This window comes from Citrus clementina, unplaced genomic scaffold (assembly GCF_000493195.1).
Source record: "Citrus clementina cultivar Clemenules unplaced genomic scaffold, Citrus_clementina_v1.0 scaffold_2, whole genome shotgun sequence".
Taxonomy (NCBI): Eukaryota; Viridiplantae; Streptophyta; class Magnoliopsida; order Sapindales; family Rutaceae; genus Citrus; species Citrus x clementina.
In genome coordinates this window covers 29,013,349-29,041,260 of record NW_006262688.1, presented here as the reverse complement: position 1 = coordinate 29,041,260, position 27,912 = coordinate 29,013,349, and the positions used below count along the sequence as shown (strand labels likewise).

The following is a 27,912-nucleotide window of genomic DNA, read 5'->3' as shown; positions in this document are numbered from 1 at the left end:
CTTGGAGCAGCAAAATGCCTGAGCAAATCCCTTTCTCATTATGAACATGCTTTCTTCTATCACGTGAAGAAGCCCAAGCAAAGGAACTACATTGAAAGACAAAGCCCTTCAAAACTACCAGCAGCACGAAGAAGAAAAAGACAGACGGAAAAAGAAAGCTAAATGATTGACTTCTTTATGCCTAATGCAGAGGATGTTTTACACTCTACTTTCAAAGTCAAATTCTATAAGATAAAGAGAGTCTTCCATTGATTTATCTATAGGCATATGCTAGTCATTAGCTTGGCCTTGGAGCAGCAAAATGCAAATCGGTGGCACTTGGCACTTGGCTACAAATTGGTGGCCACTGACGCACAGCAGTAGATCTGGAATCGATCGAGTGCGCAGCAGCAATCGCGGACCAACGAACTCGCAACAACACTGAGCAGCAGTGAGCACATAGGCGGATTCACAATAGATCGGACGCTTCTTGAGGTGTGGACTCCGTTGGCGACTTGCTGTTGGCCATTGGGTGTGATTGACCGTGGTCCATGGATGTGTTTTATGCGCAGCAGCAGCCTTGTGTTTGTGTGTGTGCGCTATAAATGAATCTGTGATTTGTGTTGTGTGTGTTTGTGTGACTATGTGTGGCGTGCGTGTATGTGTTTAGGTTTTTTTTTTCAAGAAACTCGATTGTGTTTTCGGATCGGATCGGGTACACAACCTGATCAGGTTTCACCGTTTACACTCGATCGTGTTGTTTTTACCACTCGATCCGATCCGAACCCGAAATTTTTTAGGTCGGGTCGGGTAATTTACCCACCACTACCCAGCACTTGTGCTTCTTGCATTTAGGATAACACTTTAAATGTAATTGCCTTAATTTCAACCACTTCCTCGTGCGAACAATAAGTGAGCACAAAGGCAAGTTGAACATGTACCAAGAGCCACCACATGAGGAGTTCTTGGCATTTACATCTAAAAATGGTCAAGTGACAAAGGCATCTCAACCACTTACAAAGCCATTTCATACTTAATATGGAAATTTCTTATCCTTTGTGCGTGAACTCTCTTTAAACAAGTCCCTTCAACAATTGATGCTTATACTTTCACCTTTTTCATCTTATCGTCGCCTTTTAAGACTCCGATTAACAACCCCCCCCCCCCCCCCCCCCCCCCCCCCCTCCAAACTTTCCTTATACTTGAAGCTTCCATGCATATTTATTTTATCTTTCTCCATAAAGTAAGTTATAACATAATTGGTTAAATTCGTTTGCTAATTGGAAACTTCATCTAAAGCAAGGATTTCTATCTTTTGTTCTGTATAATTCAAATTAAAAAAAAATCGACTTTTTATATCAACTCTTGTGTTTTAACTATAACTAACATTAGAATAAACGTGTAAACTGAATTAAATTAGCTTGAACATAAACATGAATCGATCTTCCCATTTATTGACTACATCAGAACAACTCAATCTATGTTAATTATTTGTTATATGATTGTATACAAAAACATCTATTAAAGTGGTCTGAAAAAATCATGAACAAAACCAGGGATGAAGCTATGGTAATGACTACAGTTCTTATATCTCCTCTGCATCCATTACAATCCGGCCCCCAGGGCCTCTCCCCCCCCCCCCCCCCCTCCCCCCACACAGCACAACTCAACTCAACGCAAAAAAAAAAAAAGGAAGGATATTTACAATTGACCCTACTACTTTAGAAATTGTAAATTTTTCCTCAAACAATATGCATTTTTGCACTTTGACTCCAAAAGTTTAGCTATATTACTTTTGGCACCTCGTGATTTCATGTTCTGGTCCTGCTCCTAAACACGACATTATGATGATCTGATAGCTCCTCTAAAGACCACATAAAATTTTGGTTAGCTAGCCCTATCTTTAGTTAGTCTAAATCATGCCTTCAATAAACGATTAGTCTGAATATGAAGAAAACAATCAATGTAGACAGTAGACAGTCAAACTTTGCTGCACTATTAGCATAAACATTGAATTATGATTGTGCAATCAACATTTTAATAGATGTTGTGATCTTCTAATCCTCCCAATTTTGGCTAAAAGCTTTTATATACTTTCATGAGTTTGAAGAAACAAAGAACTACATAGGAAATAACACTGTTGGATCTTGATTATATGCAAAATGTATGCCCTCACTGTTGCAAGATTTTCTAACATGTTTCAATGCCGCCCTACTTTGTGTGAACCCTATAATTCCACGTTTAGTTGTGTAGTTTAGCTTATAATATATTTTGTTCAGTCAATCACGTTTCTTTAAAGTGAATCTAGAAAAACAAGGAAATGGAATTTGAAAGAATCATTCCCCCATTAGCCAATTCATTAAATTATTATTATTTCAGCGTCAAAGTATGCATCTTTCTTCCTCTTCCTATGGCTTTAAACAGTTTAAATCATTTGATTATTTATACATCAACCTCAAGATCCATTATACACGTGTTGACGATGAGTTGATTGCACATAAATCTAAAGGGAACTTAAAATTTCAAACTTTGTACTGTTTGATAATTAATATTATATTAAAGCACACAGTAGTTTCCATTTCACAAGCTAAAATAAGCATCTAGAAGTATTCACTGTTCAGCAGTTGTTTTTACGAAAGCCGTCCTTAAATAATATGGATTATGATTCTCTTGAAAGAAAAATAAAAGTTAATTTAGAAAGGATAAAGTAGCAAGAATCATTTTATTTTATTTTTTATTAAAATTTTTACAATATGCCTACACCTTATAATTTAGAATTTATTGGGAATCTAGATACATACACTTGGTAATATATATTACATTCTAAATGTCTATTGAGCATTAGCTCAAAATTCTACTCCCATAAATATGTAAGGAAATATGTCTATTATAAATTTTGAGAAAGTAAACTCTTATGGGAGCTTGAATATGTTGAAAGACATGAGTTATTGTTATTCGGCCACGGACCCAATGGTACAAATTTTAGTTTTTTTTTTTAATTTTAAATTGTTCAAATTTTTTCAACTATTCAGATATTTACAACAAACCAGAACTTAGCCGTTATTTCACATTAAAGGGAAAGAACCTTTCACTAAAAATTTTATGACAATTGTATATCATTCGCATAAGTAAAAAGGGCTAAGTTCAATAAACAAGAACGAGTCTGTTTGGTGAATTATTTTCCAAGAATACTACACTCACTGTCTTTGTATAGTTTAATATATCGGAATTGGTATCGTATGTACAGATGGTGGGATTTATATAAAGGAAAAGGGCCCACTCTTTTTGGGAAAAAAAAAAAAAAAAAACTTATGCCAATGATATACGACAATCTTTGGATAAATTTCCTTCTTTTTTATTAATGATGAAAGGAAATACTTTGAATGTTTCCTATTTGATGTCTTTTACTATTACAGTGTCATTATATGACTGTAGATTGGTCCTAATAACGTGACTGCTCTAGCTTAGCTTTTGCCACCTAAACTATCTAACTGCATGTGTTAAAATTCCATCTTATTTTGTATATAAAGGCAGGAAGAGTTTGTGGAGAAACGCCAACTTGGGTTATTTATGTATTTTCTTTTTCCGGTTTTCTGTAGTGTTTGTTTGAACTAGGTAGCTATCCTAAATGATTGTTTATTATTACTAGCTACCGGTTTCACATTCGCTCTCATTTTGCCCGTTTCTACTCTCTCGCTTGCTTCTAGCCTTGACCAACAAAAACCTCGTAGGGACACAAAAATGCACACAATGAGAGCAGCAAGGGCTGCTGGTACAAAGAGAGAGTGCAATTCCAGTGAAGAAGATCAACAAGAGCTGAGAAGAGGGCCATGGACTCTTGAAGAAGACACACTTCTTACTCATTACATACATCAACACGGCGAAGGTCGTTGGAATATGGTAGCTAAATGTGCAGGTAACTAAATACATGCATAAAAGTTTTTTACATCATGATGTCTGTTATATATGTTAGTTACTAAATTGGCCTGACTTATAATTTCAGGACTCAAAAGAACTGGAAAGAGTTGCAGATTGAGATGGCTAAATTATTTGAAACCCGATATTAAACGCGGGAACCTAACTCCGCAGGAGCAGTTCTTGATTCTTGAACTCCATTCTAAGTGGGGTAACAGGTAAATTAATATCCCTATTATACAGTACAACACTAGAGTCGGAATTTTTTTTCTTTTCTTTTGATGAAGTTCTAATCGAATTTAATTATGCGATGTTAATTGGCAACTTTAGGTGGTCAAAAATTGCACAATGTCTGCCTGGAAGAACAGACAATGAAATCAAGAATTATTGGAGAACAAGGGTGCAGAAACAAGCTCGCCAGCTTAATATTGAGTCTAACAGTGAGACATTTTTCGAAGCTGTTCGATGTTATTGGATGCCAAGATTGCTGCAAAAGATGGAGCAGAATTCTGCTTCTCCTAATACTCTTTTGACAAATTCTAGTGCTCAATCATCCAACTTTTCTATTATCCCTTCTGTTTCGTCATCAACATTATCCCCTCTGCCAAGCACAATACTTTACAACTCAAATCAAACCATTAATGAAAACTCAAGTTCAGAGACTAGCCCTAACTTTTTCCCTGGAGATTTTTCAAAAATCTCACAGCTGCAGCAGCCTGGAATTACTCAACAGCCAACAAGTCCACATGCGTATGGCAACAATGTCTGCAGCAACCAAATAGTCCCAAACGACAGTTACTATGTGGACTGTTGTGGCTTTGACATGGAAGGTTACAGTCTAACTGATCCAATAGCAGAAATGAGCTCTTATGACATATCCTCGTCCGAATGCCAGATGGCGGAAGCTGATTGGATGTCCAATGACATGTCAGATGCTTTGTGGAACATGGATGACATATGGCAGCTTAGGGAGTAAGCATAAGCAGAGATGAGCACAAAGATAGGGTGGCATTGTTAGAATAGGATGGCCCACTCACATATTTATCATTTGTTATTCAATAGTTATCCGATAACTCAAGCATTATAGTTGAAAGACTTTCTTTCTTTTCTTATTTAAATATATATTTCTGGGTTTGCTTCGGCTAAGGCTGTGTTATATGTATAACCAATCATCTATATATGAATTTGATTTATTGTTGTGAAACCTACGTGATTATTATTTTGAAGAGATGTGTATTTAGTAGAATTGAAAGTAGTACATAGATTGATGAAGACTGTCTATCATTTTATTTGGTCGTAATCGATGCAAGTGTTCACAAGGAAATCGAATAATTTGCTTCTTGAACCCTCCAATTACTAACTAAAAGCGAGAAGAGTTCTAGTGGGGGCAGTCACGTAAATGAAATGGAGAGAGGGTATTGACAACTTATTAAGATATTATATTTGGAAAATTTACCTATTTACCCATTTTCATAAATTCATTATCAAAACTAATTATATGACAATGTTCAATTCATGCTTCTGGACTTATTAAAGTCCAAGAAAACTATTAAGACATGTGATTTAACAGTGTAATAACTGTGAAAGTTATTAAATCACATAATTTAATAACTTTACTAAACTTTAATAAATAAAGTTTAGGATTTTGAACTAAATCAGTACTATTATTTATATAATAGAATTTCTTACTATAATAACCACGTACACTCAATTTGAATCAAATTACCTTAAAATAAACTAACCAGTAACCATATCCAAATAAATAGTGCATTGCCCAAGACCATAGCCCAAATCACTTGAATCGCCCAAATCTCCTACATTGCCCACCACAACCCCCATTGTCAGCAACAAAGCTTGCAATAACAATCGCGTAAAGATTAGCTTCAACTCAAAGGTATGGCTCTCTCACACTATCACAAGTCTGAATTGATTCATGGATTATTATTGATAGAATAGCAGCACTAGGATATGTATTGGCACGAACAATTCAAAGTTTTTTTTAAATATTAATACTTGTAAAATATGACACATTAGGTGTTTGTTAAAATGCCTCTAATAATTTTTTAATTATCTCAATAATTTTGCAGAGTTATTCCCTAATTATTACCCCTTTAATACCAAAAAAGCTTACTAAGATGAATTTTAAACTTATTTCATTTTTTTTTTCACATCTTAGCACTGGTTTTGGGTGAAATGAGAGCGATGACTACTATTGCCAATGCTCCATTGCCTACTTTGACATGGGCAATAGAATCTATCGCCCTGATGTCTCAAATGTATATATTTTTTATTTGTTTAAATATTATTCTAATATTTGTCATATCAAAGGAGCTTAAGCTTGTCGAGACGGCATCAAAGGGGCTTAGATTGTAACCTTAGTTGAGGTAATTACAATACAAGAGTTTTTCCATAGTTTATCCAATCAGAGTTCATACATATAATAACATTCACTATTTCATCATCTAATATGTCCATAGGTAAAGAACCAATGGGTTGCATAGGATAATTTGTGCCCCAAACTGTTTTTATTGTCATGGAATATTTATTTGAACTTAACTTCAACACTTAATATACCATAGCAATAAACTATTTGAAAGTTGTTTCATTCCAAATTAAAAAAAAAACTTTAACTTTTCCATTCTTGTTCTTCATACAACCATTAACGTAAGTTTCACATGATTTGTTATACACACATTTTAAGCACAATTGTTAATTCCATTAAACCTGAAGCAAAAATAAAATAAATATAATTACTTTATTAAAACAACAATTGTATTTCTTTAAAAATACAATTGACTACAAATAATTAACATTAAAAATACAATTATGTGAAGTGAATGTGACCATCATCCGCAAGAGCGAAACAACTCTTGCCCAACTCTTGTAGTTGATGGAGACAATTGCCTGTGTGAAGTGCGAGCAATGGCTGCTGTCGCCCAAGTAATGGAGACCATTGCCCGTGAGAGATTTTTCACATTCTAGGCGATGGCTTCTATCACCTGCAATCTAAGTTTCCTCTATTATATTTTGAAACAAAAATTCGTTAGATTTTACCTAAGTCATGGATTTACACAAATAAATGTCTACCCACATTGTAATAGAAATTAACAAGGACATTCGTTTCTATAAAAAATCATACATAAAACTCACTTAATCTTATAATCTAAATTTTAAAAATACTAACTTAATTCCTTCTTAATCCTTTTTTTTTTTTGGTTGATTGATTTTGTTTTCAATGATATGTAATAATTGTCTTTTGATGCATGTGAGATAATAAGTGAAATGGAAAGAGTTTTGTGGAGTTTGCGTTTAATTGTTGGAGGAAGTTTTATGGAGTAGAGTTTTATCAAATAGATTTAGTTAGTTTGTTTTAAGGGTAATTTGATCCAAATTATGTTACATAGCTAGTTTTAATAATAAATTGATGAAAATAATTAGTTTGGTAAAATTTCCATTACATTTATGGGACACTTCTTTGGGGCAGTTGGGATTAAGGAAAGGAACAAAAAAGGGGGGAATTACATGCTGAGATGCCAAGATATACAGGGTTCCATATACCACCTTCAAAGTAAATGCCTGATGAATTTTGCATATTGCTAGCCTCATTCAATACAATTTTTAACGCCCCAAATCATTCCATCTGTCTTAAGAGTCAAGAATTTTGGGAACCCGCAACCATTAGAAACTTTTGAGTGCAAGTCATATGCTAAATTGAAGTTCGAAAGTCTAAAAGGAGACCAATGTCTTGTTAGACTTTTTGGACCCTAGAGGCCTAGCTTTTTGAGTAATAGGCCCTATGAAATGCCACCGAGGATATCAAATCATGCACTGTGAACCACGAAAGCTAAATCAAAAAATCCTAAGCTTTAGCGTAGATACACTTTATGTCATTGGTATATGAACTAAATCGAAGTTCGTGACTTCTTGGTTTTATCATGGTGCAAAGTTGATAGACACACAAGTGGAATTCGACATCATTCATTTAGTTTGCTCTATCTCAAGTTGAAATACTTAAAAAGTGATGAAACCCCATTATTAACAATGACACATTTTCATGTTGGGAAAAGCCTTTAAAATTTCTCCATTAACGAAAATTTTTACTACGGTACATTACATTCGCTCAAACACCAAGTCCATATGATGGGTTTTGTAAATAAAAAATAAAAAAACTAATTTATTCGATTAAAAAAAATCTGAGAATTAGATGCTTGCGCAAATACAGTGCAGGTGGATGGGATTTAATTCTGCGTTAGGTAAGATACTGTGTTCAACGTTCAAATGAATCAAATCTTGACTTACTCAATATATTGACTACATAACAAGATACAGCTAAATTTGGAAAAGAAATCTGCATTTACAATATGGTACATGCTTGAGCTAAATGAATCAGAAAAAAAAAAAGTAGACTAATTAAGCAACAGAACTGCCAGAGAATTTTTAGAGCTGAATAATAAAATTATCCTGGTTTAGCAGCCTCGTAGATGCCCAGATGCTCCATCCATTTTACCACCTCCATATAATTAGTTCACCTTTACCTCGCGGCTAAATCTAATTATATTTTACTCTCTGTCTTAGTTGGGCCAAATTTAATGAATCTAATCTGAACCTTCGACTTATAGTTGTGAATCCAAAAAAAACACCTTAAAACTAAACGGGATACCCGTCGTATTAGTTGCACGGGGAGGTAACTGAGATCAAGCACATATGGAGATTTCCATATTCATCCATTCGGAGTCGTGATAAACTTATAAATAAAAACCAAAGGGTATCGAGGCTTGTAAAACGGTTTTGTTTTATAAATCTGTCTAGGTGGATGAGAGCATATCCCCTATATGATTAGAAAATTGAACCAATTATTCAAAGGTAGTTTTAAGATTTTGACTGTTTTGTCTTATAAGTGGAAAAGAAGCCCGGTCAAATAAGCTTTTGACAAGCCTAGCCTAGACTGAGCATTCTTTCTAGCTAGCCATGTTAAAGAGATAAAGCAACAACGACGTTTTTGGACATCAGTTTGATTTAATCAGGACCAAGTAAAGTTTTAATGTCTTAATCCTTGTGTTAGTTTATAAATCATCCAACTTCCAACACAGAAGATTGAGGATTAAACAATAAAAACGAAGTTTGGAAAGATTCATTTATGCATTTGTGTGCAACGGCACACCCAGAAGCGAAGGATTATAGGAAGAAAAAGCGGAGAGAACGAAGGGTTACAACCAATTTAATCATATGATCCTATACAAGAATCTTCTGATAAATATCAAGTTAAAAAAAAAGGCCAATTATTGGTCATCAACTCATTGTCTAATTAATCCACCATCCAAGTATCTCATTCTGAGTTACTAAAGAATTTGATAAAGCTCCTCAGTCAAAATCAGCAAGTTATACACATCCTCAGGGGGGGGGGGGGGGGGGGAAAGAAATTTTTGCTCAAAAGGCAAAATTTTCACGTGAGGTAGGAATCTTGAAAGCATAGACTGATAGACCTCCGTTCATTCGTTGTGTCAAATTTTTGGCTATCTAATCGACATTTCATTTTCACCAAAAACGTGCAGAGACTAAATTCTTGCCATATTCTACTTAATGGAGCGAGTGTCCTTGACCTTTTTTTTTTCCCCTCTTTTTTGAATTTTGTTGGAGTGATGCTATTCTACCCTCTCATTACAGACAGTGCTTTGGTTGTCATCTACTTAAAAGCACTTTTATTTAAGCTCTTTATTGAAAATGATTAAAGAAACAAGTGGAGTTCTTCGTGAAGAAGTACAAGATAAATATTACCTTAAGAAGCCATGCCAATTGCCAAATGCTATCACGAGGAGAACCTTCGCAAAGTAAAGGCACAAATGCTTCTTTAAAAAGTGCTGTTTAATCTTACGTAGAGCAAATTATGTAATAGTGTAGATGCTTCTCTGAAAAATGATGGATTCTCATATTGCTAGAAGCTATCAAGTTACAGCACTTCTAAAGTGAATTTGGTGATACACCCTCAATTTCATTGTTCTGCAACTGTCGTGTAAGTTTAAAAGAGAAAAAAAAAGAAGAAGATCAATTTAAACGATGAAGCTTTTCGCTGTTCATTCAAACATTTTCACTAATCCCAAAGATTTGTCTTCAGAGAAAGACTTTTTAAACTCAAGACGGTCACTCTTGCTAATTTTGTGCACAAAAACAGAGCAAAATTCAAGACGTCGGTTGCATGTCCACTTTTTTCTTCCCCTTTTTTCCCACGACCCAAAATAAAGATAAAGAAAGAGACAATCGAGAATAATGGTGACAAGTCATTTCAATTTTCGATGGTGGTACGTCCAATTGACATGAAAGGCCACCTTCTCTTAAAAGGAATTATGAAGCCATTAGAATCCTGGACACATGGCTTGCATTTGGTGTTGCATTAAGAATGCGCCCCCCACAACACCCAAACACCACCACCACCACCCCACACACCCAACCACAACCCCCCCCCCCGGCGGGGGGGCGCGCCCGCGCCCGAAGGAATTATGAGCCATGAAAATCCTAGACACATGGCTTGCATTAGGAATGCGCCCCTACAACACCCAATCCCCCCAGCCCGCCCCCACCCACCCCCCCTCCTCCTTTCCTCCCCCCACAAAAAAAAAAAAAACAAAGCAGAAATGATTTTTGTTGGTATAGTCAAATCATCCAAGCAACTCTATCTTTCAACAGAAGGGCTAGCTTTCAAAAAGAACTAGTATCAAGCAAAACTTCAATTATAACCTAAAATATCTTGCAAGATTTAGTGAATGATATTTTTACACTGATATTTTTACACAGGTATAAAAATTTCATAACAAGTAAGAAGCAAGCTCATAGTAATAGCCCATCTAATGCTCCATCTGTTTTCCATTTGCAAGGGTCCTACTTCCCACCTTTGGGAAAGCTATCTCTTAGTGTGACTGTCCGGTTGAAAACAAGCTTCTCTGGAGTGGAATCATTATCAACTGCAAAGTACCCTGAATTGCAGATTGAAATGGGTACAAAATGTTAGATTTGCATACAATAACAAAATGCAAAAACACTGTTATGAAACTGCAGTTATGCCACATGATCCTCCAATATCAATCCATCTCATGGTTGCTACTCATTCAGTACCCAATAACATCATCAACAACACATGTGGTTTTCTGAGATTTACCTAGCCTTTCGAATTGGAATCTGTCCCCAACAGCAGCACTGTGAAGTGATGGTTCTGCATATGCTTCAGGAATCACCACTTTGGAATCCGGATTCAAATCAGAAAGCCAATCATCAAGTTCTGCAGGATTCTGAAGCAACAATCGGATAACTCATTAAAGCTCATAGCAATTTCTAGAGGAAATAAAATACAATAAGGAAAGTACAGGAAATTCGCAATAGACAACCTCAGAGTTGAACAATTTGTCAAACAATCTGACTTCCACCCTTAGTGGATTGACACCAGGGGAAGGCTCAGCAACCCAGTGAAGAACTCCCTGTGCAACAAAGTTCAATTTTAAAATTGAATAAACCAAAAATGTGCAAAATACTTACATGATTTTCCAACACACTACCCGCAGCCACATTTAAACAACAAATTCCAGCGTGACAAGAAATAAAAGATAAGAAGACCTTTGGTTTTGTCTTTTTGGAAGGATCATATTCAGCCTGGATCTGAAGAATGGTTTCTTTATCATCAGATAAAATCACTTCCGTGCACTTTATAGGGAATGCATATCTGCAGGTATAAAATGTTTCACTATACAGAACCAAATTCTGCTTAAATGTATTTGAAAACTTGAATTTACAATACAAAATACATACCTGAGTAGGACAGATTTACCAGGAGCAAGGCCATAATAATCTTTTGAATCTTTCATTCGAAAATCAGAATGCTCAATGTACACAACGTTTGAAAAGGGAACCTAAAGTGAGCAGAGAATGCCGTAGCAGTGAAAGATCAGTTATGATTGAAATATCAAATGTGCAGCCAATTCAAATGAAGATAAGATGCTCACAACAAGCTTGAAGCAAGTCTTGTTAATGATATTCATAAATCTCTAACAGAACTGAAGAGTGAAATACAACCGTAGATAAATATTCTAATCAATACAAAATTCAACCAAACTGCTGACCGGTTAGCATGAACCAGAAACTTCTTTTCACATGTCACCAAAAGAAAATTTGAGCTCAAATTCTTAAATGCAGCAGCCAAATCATGCAGACTTAGATAAATTTTAAAAATCATTTTCCCCTCTTGAAATATAAGATTGGAATTTAGCTTTTTATTCAAAAATCACCTTGTAGAAAGCTGATGCATCATCTGCTTGAGCATCAGGCCATCTTTTGGCGTCAAGATGCATAATTGTGCCAGATTCCATGTTAGTAATAACCACCTGAAAGCACAGAGAATACCATTTGAAGACTGGAACTAGATGCTTCCAAGGAAACAATAGAGAAAAGATGCAGACCTTGAGAGGATTCAACACAACCATTGTGCGAGGTGCTGTTTTGTTTAGTTCCTCTCTTATATGATACTCCAGGCGATCCAAACGAATTAGACTATCACTGCACCACATGGCATGGCAAATAGTTAGGAAATCAAAGCATAATAAATATTATAACCTATGATATCTCAATATTAGAACAGAGTATGTAAAATTCAACCTTCGTGAGATTCCAATCCCTTCAACAAAAGCATTAATAGAAGTTGAAGTCACACCTCTACGTCTTAGACCAGCTAGTGTCATAAGACAAGGATCATCCCAACCATCAACATATTTGTTTGTTACCAAAAAGTTTAACTGCAACAGCATAAAACAATCAATTAATGTCAGATTTCTTGTAAAATTACACAATCAAATACATTCTGAAGCTTCTGCATAAAAATGTCATGGTTGCTCACCTTGCGCTTGGACATCACAGTGTTTGAAACATTCAACCGTGAGTATTCCCACACATAAGGTTGATAAAGGCCCAATGCATGTAATAACCAAAAATAAGAAGCACGTCGTGTCTCAAATTCCAGTGTACAGAGCTGCATTGAGCATAAAGATTGAACAAAAATGAAAATAAGCCTTCAAAAAATTAAAAGAAGGTAAAGAAGTCACCAAAAAGTAGAACCACTCTTTTTTCATTTTTTTTTTCTCCGACAAGGTATTCACAGCATTCTGGAATTTGACACCCTATATTTCTACTCTAGTGGGTTTAGCACAGTAATAATAAACCGGGCTCAGGTGCTGACTGGATAGGAGGGAAAACATGTAGAATATTTTCATTTTGTACACAACAATCGAAGGGATGATTGGAATATTTTAAATGTCACTAAAAAGATAGGTATGGACCTCAAAATATGTAAATACTGATAAACTGACACCAAGAATATTGTTTTAAAAACATGCAACAATAAAGAAAATAGCAAAGAAAAGTATAACACACCGAATGCGTAATATTCTCAATAGAATCCACAATGCAGTGAGCATAATCATAACTTGGATAGATACACCACTTGTCACCTGCATGTGGATGAGGAGTAAACTGCAACAAGAGAACATCAGGACACTAAAATATGAGGATCTGCAAATGTTAAAGATAACTAAAGATAATCACATTATAGTGCATACCTTGATTCGATAAGCAATGAGGTCATACATGTTAAAATTGTCATTTTGCATGTCCTGTTTCATCCTAAGTGTTGCTTTACCTTCCTCGATCCGGCCATTTTTCATGTCTTCAAATAGTTTCAATGATTCTGCAATTGGTCTATCCCTCCATGGGCTGTTCATTTTCTTTTCCCTGTACTCCTTGATCTCTTCCGGAGTCTAGAAAAAGTAATACAATGTCCAATCAGTTACAATACCAATGTGAATAAAAAGCCAAATAAAGATGACCACTTCCTTGACAATTTTCTTATCGGTATAAGAATTCAGAAATCACATCATCACAATTTGATTATATCCAAATTTAACTGACTCAACAAAAAGTGGAGGGTAAAAGATAGTGCTTTAGAAGTGAATTGAACGGAAGAGGAAGAATTTACTCTTTAAAATGTCATTAAGCAAAGAAGCTATGAGTATATTTGTATATACCTGATGATCAACATAGGCGTGACCTCTCCTTATCAGCTCCACGGCTAATTCATACAGTTCTTGGAAATAGTCACTGGTATAAGTGATCTGGCATAAATTCAGCAGATATATGGTGTTATGAAATCTAAGCACATATGCAGCATGAATATGCCGTTGCCATTAACAATGATACCTTGAATGGCTCCCAACCCATCCACTGAACTATTTCTTCAATATGGTCAATATATTCTTTCTTCTCAGCTTCGGGGTTTGTATCATCATATCTGAAGAGCAAGAGATCAATAAACAAAACTCATCGCTTTTCAATGATGAAGAGCAGTCCAAATTTCTGATTTCAATGAACTATTTATGGACACAAGTTTTGATCATGCAGATGCAATACCAAAGCTTTAAACCAACTCTATCTGACTTCCTAAAGAATGAGCCAAAGAAATAGAAAATGATATATACCAACTAGAAATCACTAAGATGATAGTAAATTGATCCGACCATGGTCAAATACAAGAGCAACCAAAGAAATTTCTGATGACACAATAAATAAATAGAAAAGGAAATTTAAAGCAAACATACAAGATAAGAAAAAAAATATTGTATCTAAGTTTACCAAGCTTTGGCACTTCAACTCCATTTTTCAATTACAAATGCTTTATGGTCTACATACTTCCTAAACAAGACATACTCCATTTGATTATGTTTCCTTCCAAAAACCAATAACTTTAATAAAAGGAAGGATGAAGCTTTTTGGCATAAAAAATTTCTGAAGTGAGATCCACGTCCTGTAGCACACATAAAATTATTATTATGTCTACTTTAAATATTGCATGAATGGAACCAAACCCTTCTCCGCTGCAGACATCTTATATCACCCCAAGAGATTTTTCCAGTTGAACACAACTTGTTATATAATTCTAATATGTTAACAGCTGAAGTTGAAAATGTCTGAGGTGGGGCCTTGCCAGTGTCAATCTAAAAGTCTGTGTTGAAGCAAGACTAGTAGCAGTAATTAGTACAAACAAGACACCCAAATTTTAGGGGTTAAGAGCTCAAGATAAGAAAAGTTTACATCCCTTTTCACTCTTACACACACATACAAATATGGAGCATTCATAAAAATGGACAAGAACATCTACAACCAGCAATTATCATGTAACAAGACCAAATTATAAGACAAATCAACATTTTGAACATATTGATAAATATCAATAGAAACCAAGAACATAAAAAGATGGAAGGAGCAAGTTTGTGTGCAGACATCTTATTCAACCACTGATAACAATGAGGAAATAATTGTTTTAATTATTATCTGGAAAACTGATCCACTTCTTTTTTCTTTTTCTTTTTTTTTTAACCTTGATAAATTCTGTGTTGACCAAAAAAAAAAAGATGAAAAATCCAATCTTAGAAACTGTGGGATGGCAAAAGATGAAACAACCTAAACATTACAATTACTGCATAGGGAAATATTATGCAAATAAGTATATTTAGAAAATCAAGAAAAAAGCAATTGATTGAAAAAAATAACATTGAATATAAAATTATATAAAGCTCCATCATATAGTCAAAGAAACACCAAAGAGGAAATCTCACCTTAGGTAGCAATATCCACCTCTCTCTTTTGCCAAACCAAAGTCAACAAACATTGCCTGGAAAAGCAGTAAAATATGAGGAATAACCATGTTTCAAGCCAGTAGCAATCACAAATCTTATTCTCTATTATTTCTTTTACTGGTCATCTCAAACCTAGTATGAAAAAAAAGCAATTACCTTTGCATGACCAATATGTAGATAACCATTTGGTTCAGGTGGAAAGCGAGTTAAGACATTCCCCCCAGTCACTTCCAAGTGCTTGTCAAGCACCTCTTTCGTATTGCAGCATATCAACACAGAGCCATCACTGAAGCGTATCTCAGTATGTACCTGCTAAACCACAAAGGAGATATCTAAAAACTTATATTATGCACACATACAGCAAATTTGCAGGATCATAAACCAGTGCTTGAGCAAATGAAATCAATCATAACCCAAAATGCTGAACTCAGTTTCAATTTTGCAAGCAATAGCCTAAGTAATATCATGCAATTAGCTTTTTCACCATTCTTAATCTTCTTGTTTCTTTTTCCTTTTCCGGCTTCTATTGGTTTCTTTTTCTGTTTTTTTTCCTTTTTATTCCTTTTCTGGTAGTTCAACAATTATCAATTTCAAACAATAAACAATGGTAACTATGAAATATCTCCATATGTAGTTTTTTTCATTACCCTGGCAACAAAAGACAAGACAGAAACTCTGGCATCATCATCATCGTCACCATCTTCATAATATTAATTGTAAACAATAAAAAATAAATAAATAAATGGTGCACAAAAATACATGAACAATCTATGTGAAGGCACAAAACGAAATTCACCTTGTAGTTCTCTTCTGGTGGAGGGAAATTCGAATTTGGAAAAAGATCTTCAGGCAGCTGCACAGGAGCATCATTTGCAAATTTTTTATCCTACAAGAACGCAGTGAGTAGAAAAATGGAGAAAGGTTACAACTCTATTTACAAGAAGAAACAGTCTGTATCCAAAATACGTAAAGAATGTACAAATCCTCACCTCATCTTTTTCAGGCTTTTCCTTCTTCTCCTTCTTCTCCTTCTTTTTAGAAAGCTTCTCAATATCTGCTGCTGTCCTTTCACCAAGTAATTCATACATTCTAGCATCTATGAGTTGCTGTCAAGGAAGAAGACAAAAAAATCAAAGAAACATTAGAAGGAAATATCTATATTCACTTGAAAATCAATCATTCTGATTCTAACTACTAACTTTCACAGCAAAAAACAGTTCACCTTGACAATCTTGGGCTCAGCCCATGGAAGCCTCTTCCGGACATGTGCAAACAAATCACCCACTAGAAAATGATTGAATTTGATGGAAAAATGTTCATCAGAATGGTAGAGAAGTCAGTAGAGTAGATGAGTGAGCTCAGAGGGAAAAGAATAATATAAAATCACAAAAGCATACAGTCACAGGAATGGATGAAAATGAAACAAGTTTTAGCTTGTTAAGTACAAAAAAGTATTATTGAAGTGATTCACTATGGCACACATTCAACTGAAAACTAGAAAAAGAACAAGATAAGCAAAGGACCCTGCTTGCTGAGCACAAACATGTGCGACGCATGGCTGTCTGTTTGTGCGAATATAAACTACAGTCTGCTTGTGTGCATGTGACCATGCCTGTCCACACACATGTAAGCTGGAGAAGGAGGTTTACTATTTAAAAAGTAACACCCACAACTCCAGCCCTCCACCTACCCCCGAACCTCCTCTGGTGTGTTTGTGACTGGAAGAACTATAACTTGTCTAAAATTGACCCTATAAAAAAAATGCATCCCTATTTGCATCTTGCTTGTAGAAAGATTAATTGTTACGCTACCAAACAACATTATCAGACCTAAAAATGATGCTAGAAAACATGCACCAAGATCATGATCAAGCATGCCATAATTAAAGTGAAGTTATTCCCAAAATAATTTAGAATCAAACACTGACCATTAGTTCGATAACGTAGCTCTAAAATCGTGTTCTTGTTCTCTTCAAATACTTCATTAACAGTCAGTTCGATATCTTCCGAGGAAACTTCAACCCCTGTTGAGTTCAAAATTACAATGAAGTAATCAATGATTATAAGAAATGTTGGAAATAAGGTAAATGAAACAAACATTTAAAGTGACAGTAAAATTAGATTAAATAGAAAAAACAGAGTTACAATTCTAAGAGACTATAGGCACATCATTCCATAAAAGAATGCAGATGCAGAAATCGCAAAACAGTAAATTACGATGCAATCCTAGTCCATTAAACATAGTGTGTCAGAATAAGGGCTCATTTCATCATACCAACACCGCAGGCTTCTTCAAATTCATCCACTTCAAAATTTTCTGAACCAGTACTCGCAAAAAATGAGAATGCTGCTTCTAACTGGGCTGGGGTTTTAATCTGCAAACAATAAATTGTAAGCCAAACGATAACATCCAAAACCTTTTTCTCAAAGAAAAATCACCTCATTTTTATTCAAACTTTAATTCACAATGGAAAAAGAAAACTAACACATATAAGAAACCAATTACTCTAAGATGCGATTTTGTAGCAAACCTTTGAGGAGACAATGTACCGCAGCAAAGTTGGACGATGTACAAGTGCGTTTGTCGGGTACTTCGTAGCAACCTTTCAAGCAAGCGCACACGCAAAAATAATAAAATAAAATAAATCAATGAGTAGTTTTATCTCACAACAGGGTGGGGACAAAATCCAGAGGTTAAAGCAAATTCAAAGGCACAAAAATTTCTCTCATTTAGACTAGATAAGATGTTTATATTCCAGCAACTTTTAATTCGAAGAAAAATAAAAGACAATGCTTGGCTAAGGTGAATCACGTAATAAATAACATACCGTGTAAAGCAAATTCCCAATCCTTCGTTCACATCCGTCGGTGACAGCGGCCTGGAATTAACAATAAGAAAATTAAAAGAAAAATTGCATGGTTATCAAAAACTAACAAAAACGAAACTGACTATGAATAAGAAATATCCATCAAAATTCAAAAGTGACTTGACCAAAGAACATGCAAAAATACCTCATGAATGACGGCAGTCAGATTGGCGGTAACTTTGTTATTAGCAATTGTGTTTTTGGCCGTTCGATCGTCGAGGCCGATTTTTAAGAACAGCTCCAGGATTTCCGATTTGTCGCCCTTAGAAACCCCAACCATTGTTGTTTCAGCGGCTCTACGGTATCGTTTTAGGGCGTGGGGGGAGGAGAGTGAGGAGGTGCCTGAAGAATGCGTGGGCTTTAAAACCCTAGTAAAGTAATTGTAGAAGAGGATTGTTAATAAGGAATCACGAATCAGGGTGCGTGCGTTTTTCTTGCCGAGTGATTAACAGAATCTGCGTGAGGGAATCTATTGATTATTATTGAATTTATTTATATTATAACTTGTATTGTTGTGATTGGGTCAGCTGTTGGCCCATTGCTTGGTAACTTGGCCTTCAAGGAAAAGGAAGCATCTTGGGAATTTTTATTTTTTCGTACTTCTTTTAACATTAAAATATTAGGAATTTATGCCCGGTGATATTTCCACCTCCCATCACTCATCAGTCATCACGTTCTCGTTCTCTATTTTCATTTAAAATAAAATAACATACTTCACGTTGCAGTTTTTAAAATAATTATTGTGAAGTTAATCATATGTGTTTTGATAATTTTATTATTCTTTTATGAGCCATTATTTTTGTTTTTAAATATATTCCAAGCCCCTTTTGGAAAAGACTATGAAAAGAATTTGACCACATTTAAATTTAATACAATGTTTATAAATTAATGATAAGAGTTCTATTTTTATGGTTTTGAAGACCTAGGTTCAAATCTCAATAACCACATAATTTATTTGTTCCCTAAATTTACAATAAATTTTTTAAACCAAGGCTTCTTTCACCCACCCGCCCCCCCCCCCTCCCCCCCCCCCCCCCCCACCCAAATGGAACTAGTTCGATTTGCCACTGGTTGTAAGAATGTAAATGACATAATAAGACATAGTGTTAAATAAAAATTATTTATATATTTATAAACATATATATAATACTTTTTATTAGGTATATAAAATAATTGATAATGAAAATAAATATTTTGTATAATTAATTTTATCATTTTCATTTTGTTATCTCAATATAATTGATAACATTAGTAATCTCTTAATGATTTTATTTCCTAATTAATAAGGATTTTAGACTTTTATAATATATAAGAAAATATATGATATTGTATTTGAGTATAAAACTCATTCTCAAAATAAGATTTTGAAAAATTATTCCTTCTTTAACTATAAAATAATTTTAATTTAATTTTGTTGTTTCATCATATGATCCTCTCTTGATATCTTCTCGCTCAACGCTATCCCATCAAAAGTTTCATAGTTAGCGATAGACTCACATTGGTCACCAGCCTAAGTTTAAATCATAGTTTGTGGATCATACTATTAAACGGAGCTTGCTTCAATATAATACACAGGCCGGTCATTGGACATTTTCAATAATAATATAAACTCCTTATAACTTTGTAATGTCTTAAACCATTCCCTTTTCTTTTATTGGTGGGGTGGGGGGAATGTCAGCCCCACATTCATATAACGACCGTCCAATGCCAGATGTTGGTGACTATCCAACTTATGCTGATAGTAATTAATGAGATTGACAATTTTGAGAAAATATAACTGCAATTGTGATGAGGAAGAAAAAGATGGAGATGAGGCAGATTTGCCAGTGCTGCTCCCTCATATTATTGATCAGTATGATGCAATAACGATTATGGGAAAGGGAACTATTTTTTGGGACCTTAATCTTTTTGTTGTCTCATTGTATCTTCTTGTTGCTTATTTGAATACTCTCAACCCAGTTTTCCAGCCAGTGCTTTTGAAGACAATTTAGAGACTAAGTTTTGAGAATCTATGATGTTGAGTGGCCGAAAATGGTGAAATCATTGAAGAATATACCAAGTAGAATTGCGATTACAACTGATCTGTGGATTTGAGAAAAACCAATATGACAAATTCATTGAGGTTACGGCAGAGCCGAAAAAAGAGGTACAATGTTTATAATATTCAGCCAATTAGTGAGTATGTAAGAAGTTGATATATTCTTCGTATAATCTTTAGTTACATTTTTTATAATGCTATGATTTTATTCGACTGAATTCATTGTCTTTAAAAATGCTAGGTTTATGCACTCGGAGGCACACCCAGAATATGAGGAGACACATGCTGATGCACTGACGGAGTACTTTAATTTCGGGACTGGAATGTTGACTGTAAGTTGTCTACTTTGACTCTAGGTAATTGTATAAAATTTGACAAAAGTTCAAGATTTTATTGCATTACTAACTCCTCGCTGTTTATTATGATACTTAGATACCTTTTCTGATCTGTAGGATTTTTTGTGATTTGTAGGTGAAACACGGCTGCCCCGCAGTCGAAACATGACCATTTGATGGAAGATGATTGTGACCATCCAATGCCAGTTGACAGCAATGAGAATGATAATTCTGTAAATAACTAACGAATGTCGTGAATGGTATGATTCTGAATAAGAAGATAATGATACTGCTTTGAATATGATGAATGATATGCTAGCCCCCTGGATAAATGATATGACAGCCCAACATGTTTTTGATCCAAATGTGTTGAGGAAATTGAAGGCCGAGGCCATAATCTTACATCAATTGCCTATTTCTATTGTTAATGCAGAACTTTATGGAAGCTATTTGACTACTCTAAACCCATTGTGGCAGCCACTGTCAGTGCAGACAATGAGAGATGAAATTTTGAAAGTCTATGCTGCTTTTGTTGAAGAAAATTCAGAGTAGAATTGCAATTACAACTGGTGTGTGGATCTGTGATAACCAATATTACAAATTTATGGCAATTACAGCATATTTTATAGAGAACTCTTGGATTTTGCAAAGCTGGATTCTGAGGTACAATGTTTATAGTTTTCATTGTTCTAGTTAGTAGTTACAGTTCATTATGCTATTCCATTATCTTCTGTTACATTTTGGATAATGCCGTGATCTAATTTGATTGTAAATTTTATCTTAATTCTACATGCTAGGTTTATGTCTTTGGAAATCCCAGAATGTTAGAAGACATGTGCTGATGCATTGATGGGGTGCTTTAGGTCTTGGAATGTTGACAGTAAGTTGTTTACTTTGACTGTAGATAGTTACACCACTGATGATCTGAAGATCCAAATTCTTCTACATAAGCTTTTTCATACTTCACTTCTGTTGGGTAGAAAACATATGCATTGCTTTACATGTACTGTCAATTTGATAGTGAAAGAGTGGTTGGAAGTGCTTGGATAAAGTATCGACAAGATTCATAATAGCATTTACTATTGGACATCAACAGAAGAAAGAAAAAAAAATGAGGATAATGCTCATCAATTATGCATTTCATATAATAAAAAGTCGGTAGAAGAAATGTGTGACAAATTAAAATTTTTTGTTGCAGCTACTGAGATGTTTTATAGAACTAAGTATGCTAAACCAGCCATTTTTTACCCACACTTTGTGGTATTAGATTACCAATGTCTAAGTGGTCACATCTAGGTATGATGAGATCCAGAAGGTAGCAGCAAATATGAAAACAGAGTTTGAGAAGTATTGGAATGATACTTATGAAGTAATGGTCATATCAACTGTTTTGGACCCAAGATTTATTATGAAAATTTTAGAGTATATATTTCCTGAAATTCATGGAGATGATTCTTCACTTGAGATTGAGAGAGTTCATGGATTTTGTTACAAATTGATGAAAGAGTGCCAATTGAAATCTATAGATCGCATGAAGAAACTCGTTATGTCGATGACTTCTCAAATTCTTTTCCCCTGTCAGGGTTGGTTCATTCTGGAAATGAGCTAGACCCTTCATTAAAATTTGATTTGTTTGTGTCTAGTACCGCAACTACTACCTTCACTGATATTGAGAATCCCAAGTCAGAGCTAGACAACTATTTGAAGGAAAAACTCCTAACCAGGACTCATGATTTCAATATATTGACTTGGTGGAAGATAAATGGGATTAAGTATCCTAAGTTATGTAATAGTGCTAGAGATATTTTGGCCATCCCTGAGTCTACAATGATCTCTGAGTTTGCTTTCTGTGTTGATGGTAAATTTTTGCATGAAAGTCAAAGTGCACCGCTGAAGATATATTAGGCCATAGGGGATGCTCAAGATTGGCTATGGGGCTGATAAGGAATGTATGTGAGCATAACCATGTTATGGATTTAATATTTGGTGCTTAGTTTTACATTATCAACTTTTTTTTATTTTTTTCCTTTTCAGATTCATGCTCAACAAGATATTCTGGGGGTTGCTGTTCTCATGGCAGTAATGAAGACAAAGAAGGCAATCACGATGATGGAGGAGGAACTAAAACAAGAAAATTATGAGGTGAATGATATTGTTAATATTGCTTCTAAAGATGACTGACACTGAATCAATGAAGATCAAAATGAATTTACATTTTCCTTTTTAATAATTAAAGGAAACGCGATGTACAGATTCTTAAGAAGGGATCCCATTGCATTGGTGATGATAAAAACAAGGAAGACTGATATTTTGTCTTTATATAAGTATTGAGTGTATTGTAATGATTCTGTTCATGACAATAAAATTGAGCGGATTTTATATAAGTGAATTTTGTCATATTGGCTCCTTCTATTTATTATGATTTAGGAGAAAATGCTTTGCCGGGCTTAATGTTTAGTTTTACTAGATGCAAATCTTCATGTTTAAAGATTCTGATTACTTGATGGGGAATGAGGATGAGCAAGAATAATCATCATCTCATTAGTGTCGGCTTGGAGTTAAAAATGTATTTGGATGGCCTCTTTCTCCAATTTCAATTCTTTGAAAATCACACTACTCTTTTGGGGGAAATTCATATTCACTTAAAAATAGCTCAAATTAAACAAAAGAATAAAAACCGTAAAAATTGTGAAATACTAAGTTGGGATTATTAACAACTACTGGATGACATCCGAAAGGCTGAAACTCTCTTCGCTTCTATTCTTCTATGCATTTCCAATTATTCATACTAAAATATAATCAAAAAGCCTGAAAGAAACTGCTGTTAACTCCAGCCCTGTACAAGTGCAACTCTTTTGATTGAGAAGTTATGGTAAACTCCATGTAGGCAGGCACAAACAAAACCTCACCCTCTTCAACTATCTGTTCTTTAGAAAACCCTGCAGATAGTGTACCATTCCTAGAAATGAAGAGAAAAAGAGATGGTCCGGCCACTGAGGGAAAGACCACTGATGCAGCCTGAGGTATAATGCAGAAATCCACTTCAAATTCTTCAAATGGTGGTAGATACCTTGTTGTGTGTGGATTCAAGGAGATTCCTTTCAAGATTTGCGGAAAACCCTGCAATAAGATACAAACAACTCTTCAGATTGTACCATGGGGAGCCAAATTATAAATCGTTCTAATCAAAAGGAATTTCAATGGTTTGTCTATGCAAAATTCAGGACATAAAGTTCACATGTCAAAGGGAAATGAAATAGTAGCCTGCAAATGTATATACTTGTAAATTATTAGGTAGGCTATCAACAGCAAATGCAGATCCCAAAGGAATGAATACCAATCTAGCAAGTATTTGGCTTAAATATAAATATGCATGCAAATGTTTTCTTCCTTAAATTTGGACTGGTATGGGCATGCATATGCCTGCAGGCCCCCACTGACCCCTTGGCCTATATTATATGTATATGTTCAGGGAGATTTTTCACACAAGGGGCCCATTACCTGTCGACGGTTTAGCATTGAAAGCAGGGTTTGGATATCTGATGCAGAGCAAGAAATTGAAGAAATCCTAATTCTATTTAAATGTATAATATTTAGGAATATTTTAATTAATTTATATTCTAGTTTAATTTGGTTTCCTATTTAGAGTCTTATTGTTTAGGTATTGCTTATTTGGGTAATATTTCTAATTTAGGCATAAGTCTTATTAAAATAGGTTTTCTAATCATATTAGGATAAGTCTTACTTAGTATAAATAAGTGTCTTTTGTAGCTTTTACAAGTAGAGAATTTTGAGTTCAATAATATTTCAATTTTCAAATCTCTTTGTGAGTATTTGAATAGTTAATTCTCGGTATTCTGCGGAATCAACGAGTCTTAATCCCTAAATTCGCGGTATTCTTTTGAATCAACGTGAATTTAGTTGTTCTTTTATTCCGGTATTCTTTAGAATTAACGGAATATTTTGAACATTAAACTTCCGCTGCATCAATATCCCTGTGTTTAGATGTAAGGCCAGCTCGAACAACATTGTCGGAGGTTGCCATACACTCTATGCATTCACCACGGATATAGGCATGAGGCTCATTTGCCCCTATGCACAATGCTTCACCACGATTCAGCTTAACGTAGTTGAGTAAAAATGTTGCTAGGACACCTGCATCATCAGGATATTGACCTTCTAGTCTCAGAACCAACATTTCCTTATCTGTCAACTGTCTTTTCTGATTCAATAAAGCACATAACATGGTAAGAAAAGAACACTTAGTACTGCAATGAACTTTAACATGCGTGAATGATGTGCTACAACATGAAAATAAAGAATAAAACAGTTTAACCATGCCATTTGCCATCATTTCACAAATGAATAAGCCAAAATGGGGAGAAATAATCATGTCAACTGATATGAAATGATTTTACATGTCAATCATGTCAACGATTCTACAAAGTCTCCCTCTTGTTTTTATCATCTAGTTGATGGACTGCCTCTTGTGTTTCCTCCTTTGTCCACCGGACTTGGAGTTGCATACTTTACTTTCTTTTCACTTCTGTCTTCTTAAAGATCTCCAAGATCTGAACTTAAACCTATTTAATTCCATATCTACCATGAGTCATCTACAATTATACACTTGAGTTTTATTTCATAAGTACAGAACTGATACAATACACCAACTTTGGTGCAGGAATGCTCCTCAACCATGAAATTGTGCTTGCAACCAATGCTTCGAAATTCAAATAGCAGAAATGTAATTTGAATTCACCTTTTTCTCCAGATTCAGACGCCATTTCAGTCTAGATACGATCTCACAAATTTCGTCTCTACTTGACAACAGAATTTGACTGAAGATAGACTCTACAATAGCTTTCACTTCCTGGCTCCTGCCAAATTCACTGACAGGAAAACACTGCTCTGCATCAGCACCTCCAACCAAATCTACAATCTCAGGAACAGTGCATAACACATTCCTAAGCTCCTGCAGAATAACCATACCATAAGTAAAACCTAACCAATCTGAACATTGAAAGTGCTGAATTCTATAAGAACATATAATTTTTTAATTTCCTTGCCATATTTCTATCTTCAAATAGATCAGTTTACCACTGTATCTTCCATGTCTGTCTCCTAATTACATAGTTATTGTAAAGCTATCAGCATATATCAACTAGAAAATTTCAATCTTTTTTCCCAATGATACTTTTTACCGTCAACTTCATAATCAAACACACTCTAATGAGATGCAGATTCAGAATTTCCATCGAAGATCTAAATCATCAAAGGTTTGATTTCTTTTAAGACACATTCATAGGCAACTTCATTTTATATTTCAATTTTACCAGTAATCGAATGCTGCAAAGCCAGTAACAAATCCATACAATCAGAAAGAACAATCAACCTAATACTAATGTCAGATATGAAACTGTGTGTCACCTTGAGGCTAATAAAGCCACACAAAGCCTCAAACTCAGTCAATGCCAATGCCATTTCAGGCTTGTGATTTTCATCACTATACAAACTCGGCTGTGACTTATGAAGTGTCCTTGCCAATTCCTTGTCCGGATGGGCCTGTATCGACAATGCCTTCTCAACGGAAAGCACCTTAAACCCACAACCAAAACAAAACAAATCATCAAAATAAAACACTTTCAGAACAAAAACAAAAGCAGAAACAAAATCCGTTTTCACTTGAACTCAAAAACTCAAAAGCCACGGACTAACCTTGAACAAAAAAGGAAGATCACCGCCCCATTTGTTCAAGACTCGATCCCCCAAGACATCAGGGTTCTTAGAGATCCATTCCTTGAGACTAAGACCTCCATGATCCAAAAAGGAGGCCCCAGATTCATGAGTCCCGATCCAGAACTCAGCATAAGGCTCATTTGGGTTAATGTGGGTTCCTGAATTTAGACAAAACAGACGAGACACGTGTGACTTGTTGCCAACAATGCCCCAGTTGTAATTCTTGACAGCACATTGCAGTCTCAACGGCTTGTTGATCATTCTCTTTCTCTTTTTGATCTCCGTGTTATTGTTTTCTTCCATGTCTACATACTTGTTGCCAGAAGACAAATGACAAATGTAAAAGCAGAGAAACCAAAGGTTTTGTAATGGGTTCGGGGTTTGTTACGTGCACAAGAAGTTGAGAAAAAGCTTCTTAAGGGGGTTTTGGAAAGATGTGCTGCGAATCCGTTTTTTCTGGTTAAGTACAAGTGTTTCATGCACATTTAGCTTATATTCCTATATGGTTGTACCATGAGTAAAGGGTGCCCACTTTTCCTTTCTTTCTCTCCCTCTCTCCCCTCTTTTTTTAGTTTATTCAGTCATTTTATTTATTTGATTAATTTATTCTTATTTGATTCTCCTTTTCCTTTTTTGTTCTTTAATTTTTCTAGTCTTGTATGGTACCAACCACTAAATGCCACCAATTATTCTCTCTTATTGTTTGTTTATAAATTGTTAAGTGTACATGGAGTTATTTGCATCCCTAACCACACAAATTAATAACGATATATAATAAATTTTGATATGAATTATTTATCCTTTGAAAAGCTTAATATTGTAAATAAAAAAAAATAGAAGGTATCAACTAATGGTGCAAAATTACACGAAATGTAGGTAGTAGGCTAGTAGTTATGATTAATGTGCATAAAATAAGGAATAGTGAGGGTGTTTCGTTGGGGATTTTTAGGAGCAAATCCTGGAGAGATCCACTCTCTCATGAATCTCTTCTTAATCTGAAATCTTTTGAATCAATTTTATCCCTATTTTTGCGAAATTGTACTTTTTTGCTTTAAAATTAAATTTTGGGTTAGTCAAACTCCTGAAAATTACTTTTTCTTTTCATGGAGGACTAGATTTGTAAGGAAAGGAAAAAAGTCTTTTTCACCCATAAGATTTAATACAATATTTCATTCATCTTTATTATTTAAACAATGAGTAATGATATAGTCACAAACTCTTATACAAACTTATTTTGTACAAACTAATGTGGCATGATAAAATTGGTTGAATTAAATATCTCTTGGCCCACATGATTTATTTTCATTCAACTAATAAATTAATGTCACATCAATTTATACAAAATAGACATATTTTATCCCCTATTTTTTAAATAAT

General features: G+C 34.7%; 2 protein-coding genes and 1 pseudogene across 4 annotated transcripts; 1 reads left to right on the top strand and 2 right to left on the bottom strand.

The window, feature by feature from the left end:
* Window positions 1-3,543: 3,543 nt before the first annotated feature.
* LOC18050908 (transcription factor MYB62) lies at window positions 3,544-5,056 on the top strand. The gene is made up of 3 exons (XM_006448387.2): window positions 3,544-3,895; window positions 3,983-4,112; window positions 4,225-5,056. The coding sequence occupies exons 1-3, from the start codon at window positions 3,721-3,723 to the stop codon at window positions 4,868-4,870; spliced, it is 951 nt and encodes a 316-aa protein (XP_006448450.1). The 5' UTR covers window positions 3,544-3,720; the 3' UTR covers window positions 4,871-5,056.
* A 5,525-nt stretch (window positions 5,057-10,581) lies between these two features.
* Window positions 10,582-18,884, bottom strand: LOC18050828 (glutamine--tRNA ligase). 3 transcript variants are annotated; one of them, XM_006448383.2, is made up of 23 exons: window positions 18,572-18,884; window positions 18,388-18,438; window positions 18,091-18,162; window positions 17,835-17,934; window positions 17,488-17,583; window positions 16,783-16,844; window positions 16,550-16,666; window positions 16,357-16,446; window positions 15,717-15,872; window positions 15,540-15,595; window positions 14,125-14,215; window positions 13,953-14,039; window positions 13,488-13,685; window positions 13,303-13,401; window positions 12,770-12,901; window positions 12,532-12,668; window positions 12,336-12,432; window positions 12,165-12,260; window positions 11,689-11,789; window positions 11,497-11,602; window positions 11,271-11,360; window positions 11,045-11,174; window positions 10,582-10,862 (listed from the first exon to the last, which is right to left on the bottom strand). In XM_006448383.2, exons 1-23 carry the CDS (start codon window positions 18,704-18,706, stop codon window positions 10,768-10,770), a joined length of 2,394 nt encoding a protein of 797 aa, XP_006448446.1. In that variant the 5' UTR covers window positions 18,707-18,884; the 3' UTR covers window positions 10,582-10,767. The 3 variants fall into 3 exon arrangements, with proteins under 3 accessions (XP_006448446.1, XP_006448447.1, XP_024046795.1); XM_006448384.2 differs by having other exon boundaries at window positions 15,717-15,869; XM_024191027.1 differs by having other exon boundaries at window positions 18,066-18,162; window positions 18,572-18,663.
* Window positions 18,885-23,598: 4,714 nt separating this feature from the next.
* On the bottom strand, window positions 23,599-26,838 carry LOC18050827 (annotated as a pseudogene).
* Window positions 26,839-27,912: the final 1,074 nt, after the last annotated feature.

Excerpts from the sequence above, each read along its gene's own strand:
- LOC18050908 (XM_006448387.2), top strand. The coding sequence starts at position 3,721 with ATGCACACAATGAGAGCAGCAAGGGCTGCTGGTACAAAGAGAGAGTGC. Across the intron at positions 3,896-3,982 it reads TATGGTAGCTAAATGTGCAG|GACTCAAAAGAACTGGAAAG; the intron begins GTAACTAAATAC and ends TTATAATTTCAG. Across the intron at positions 4,113-4,224 it reads CATTCTAAGTGGGGTAACAG|GTGGTCAAAAATTGCACAAT; the intron begins GTAAATTAATAT and ends TGGCAACTTTAG.
- LOC18050828 (XM_006448383.2), bottom strand. The coding sequence starts at position 18,706 with ATGGTTGGGGTTTCTAAGGGCGACAAATCGGAAATCCTGGAGCTGTTC. Across the intron at positions 17,935-18,090 it reads GGTACATTGTCTCCTCAAAG|ATTAAAACCCCAGCCCAGTT; the intron begins GTTTGCTACAAA and ends TATTGTTTGCAG. Across the intron at positions 15,596-15,716 it reads TACATATTGGTCATGCAAAG|GCAATGTTTGTTGACTTTGG; the intron begins GTAATTGCTTTT and ends CTGCTTTTCCAG.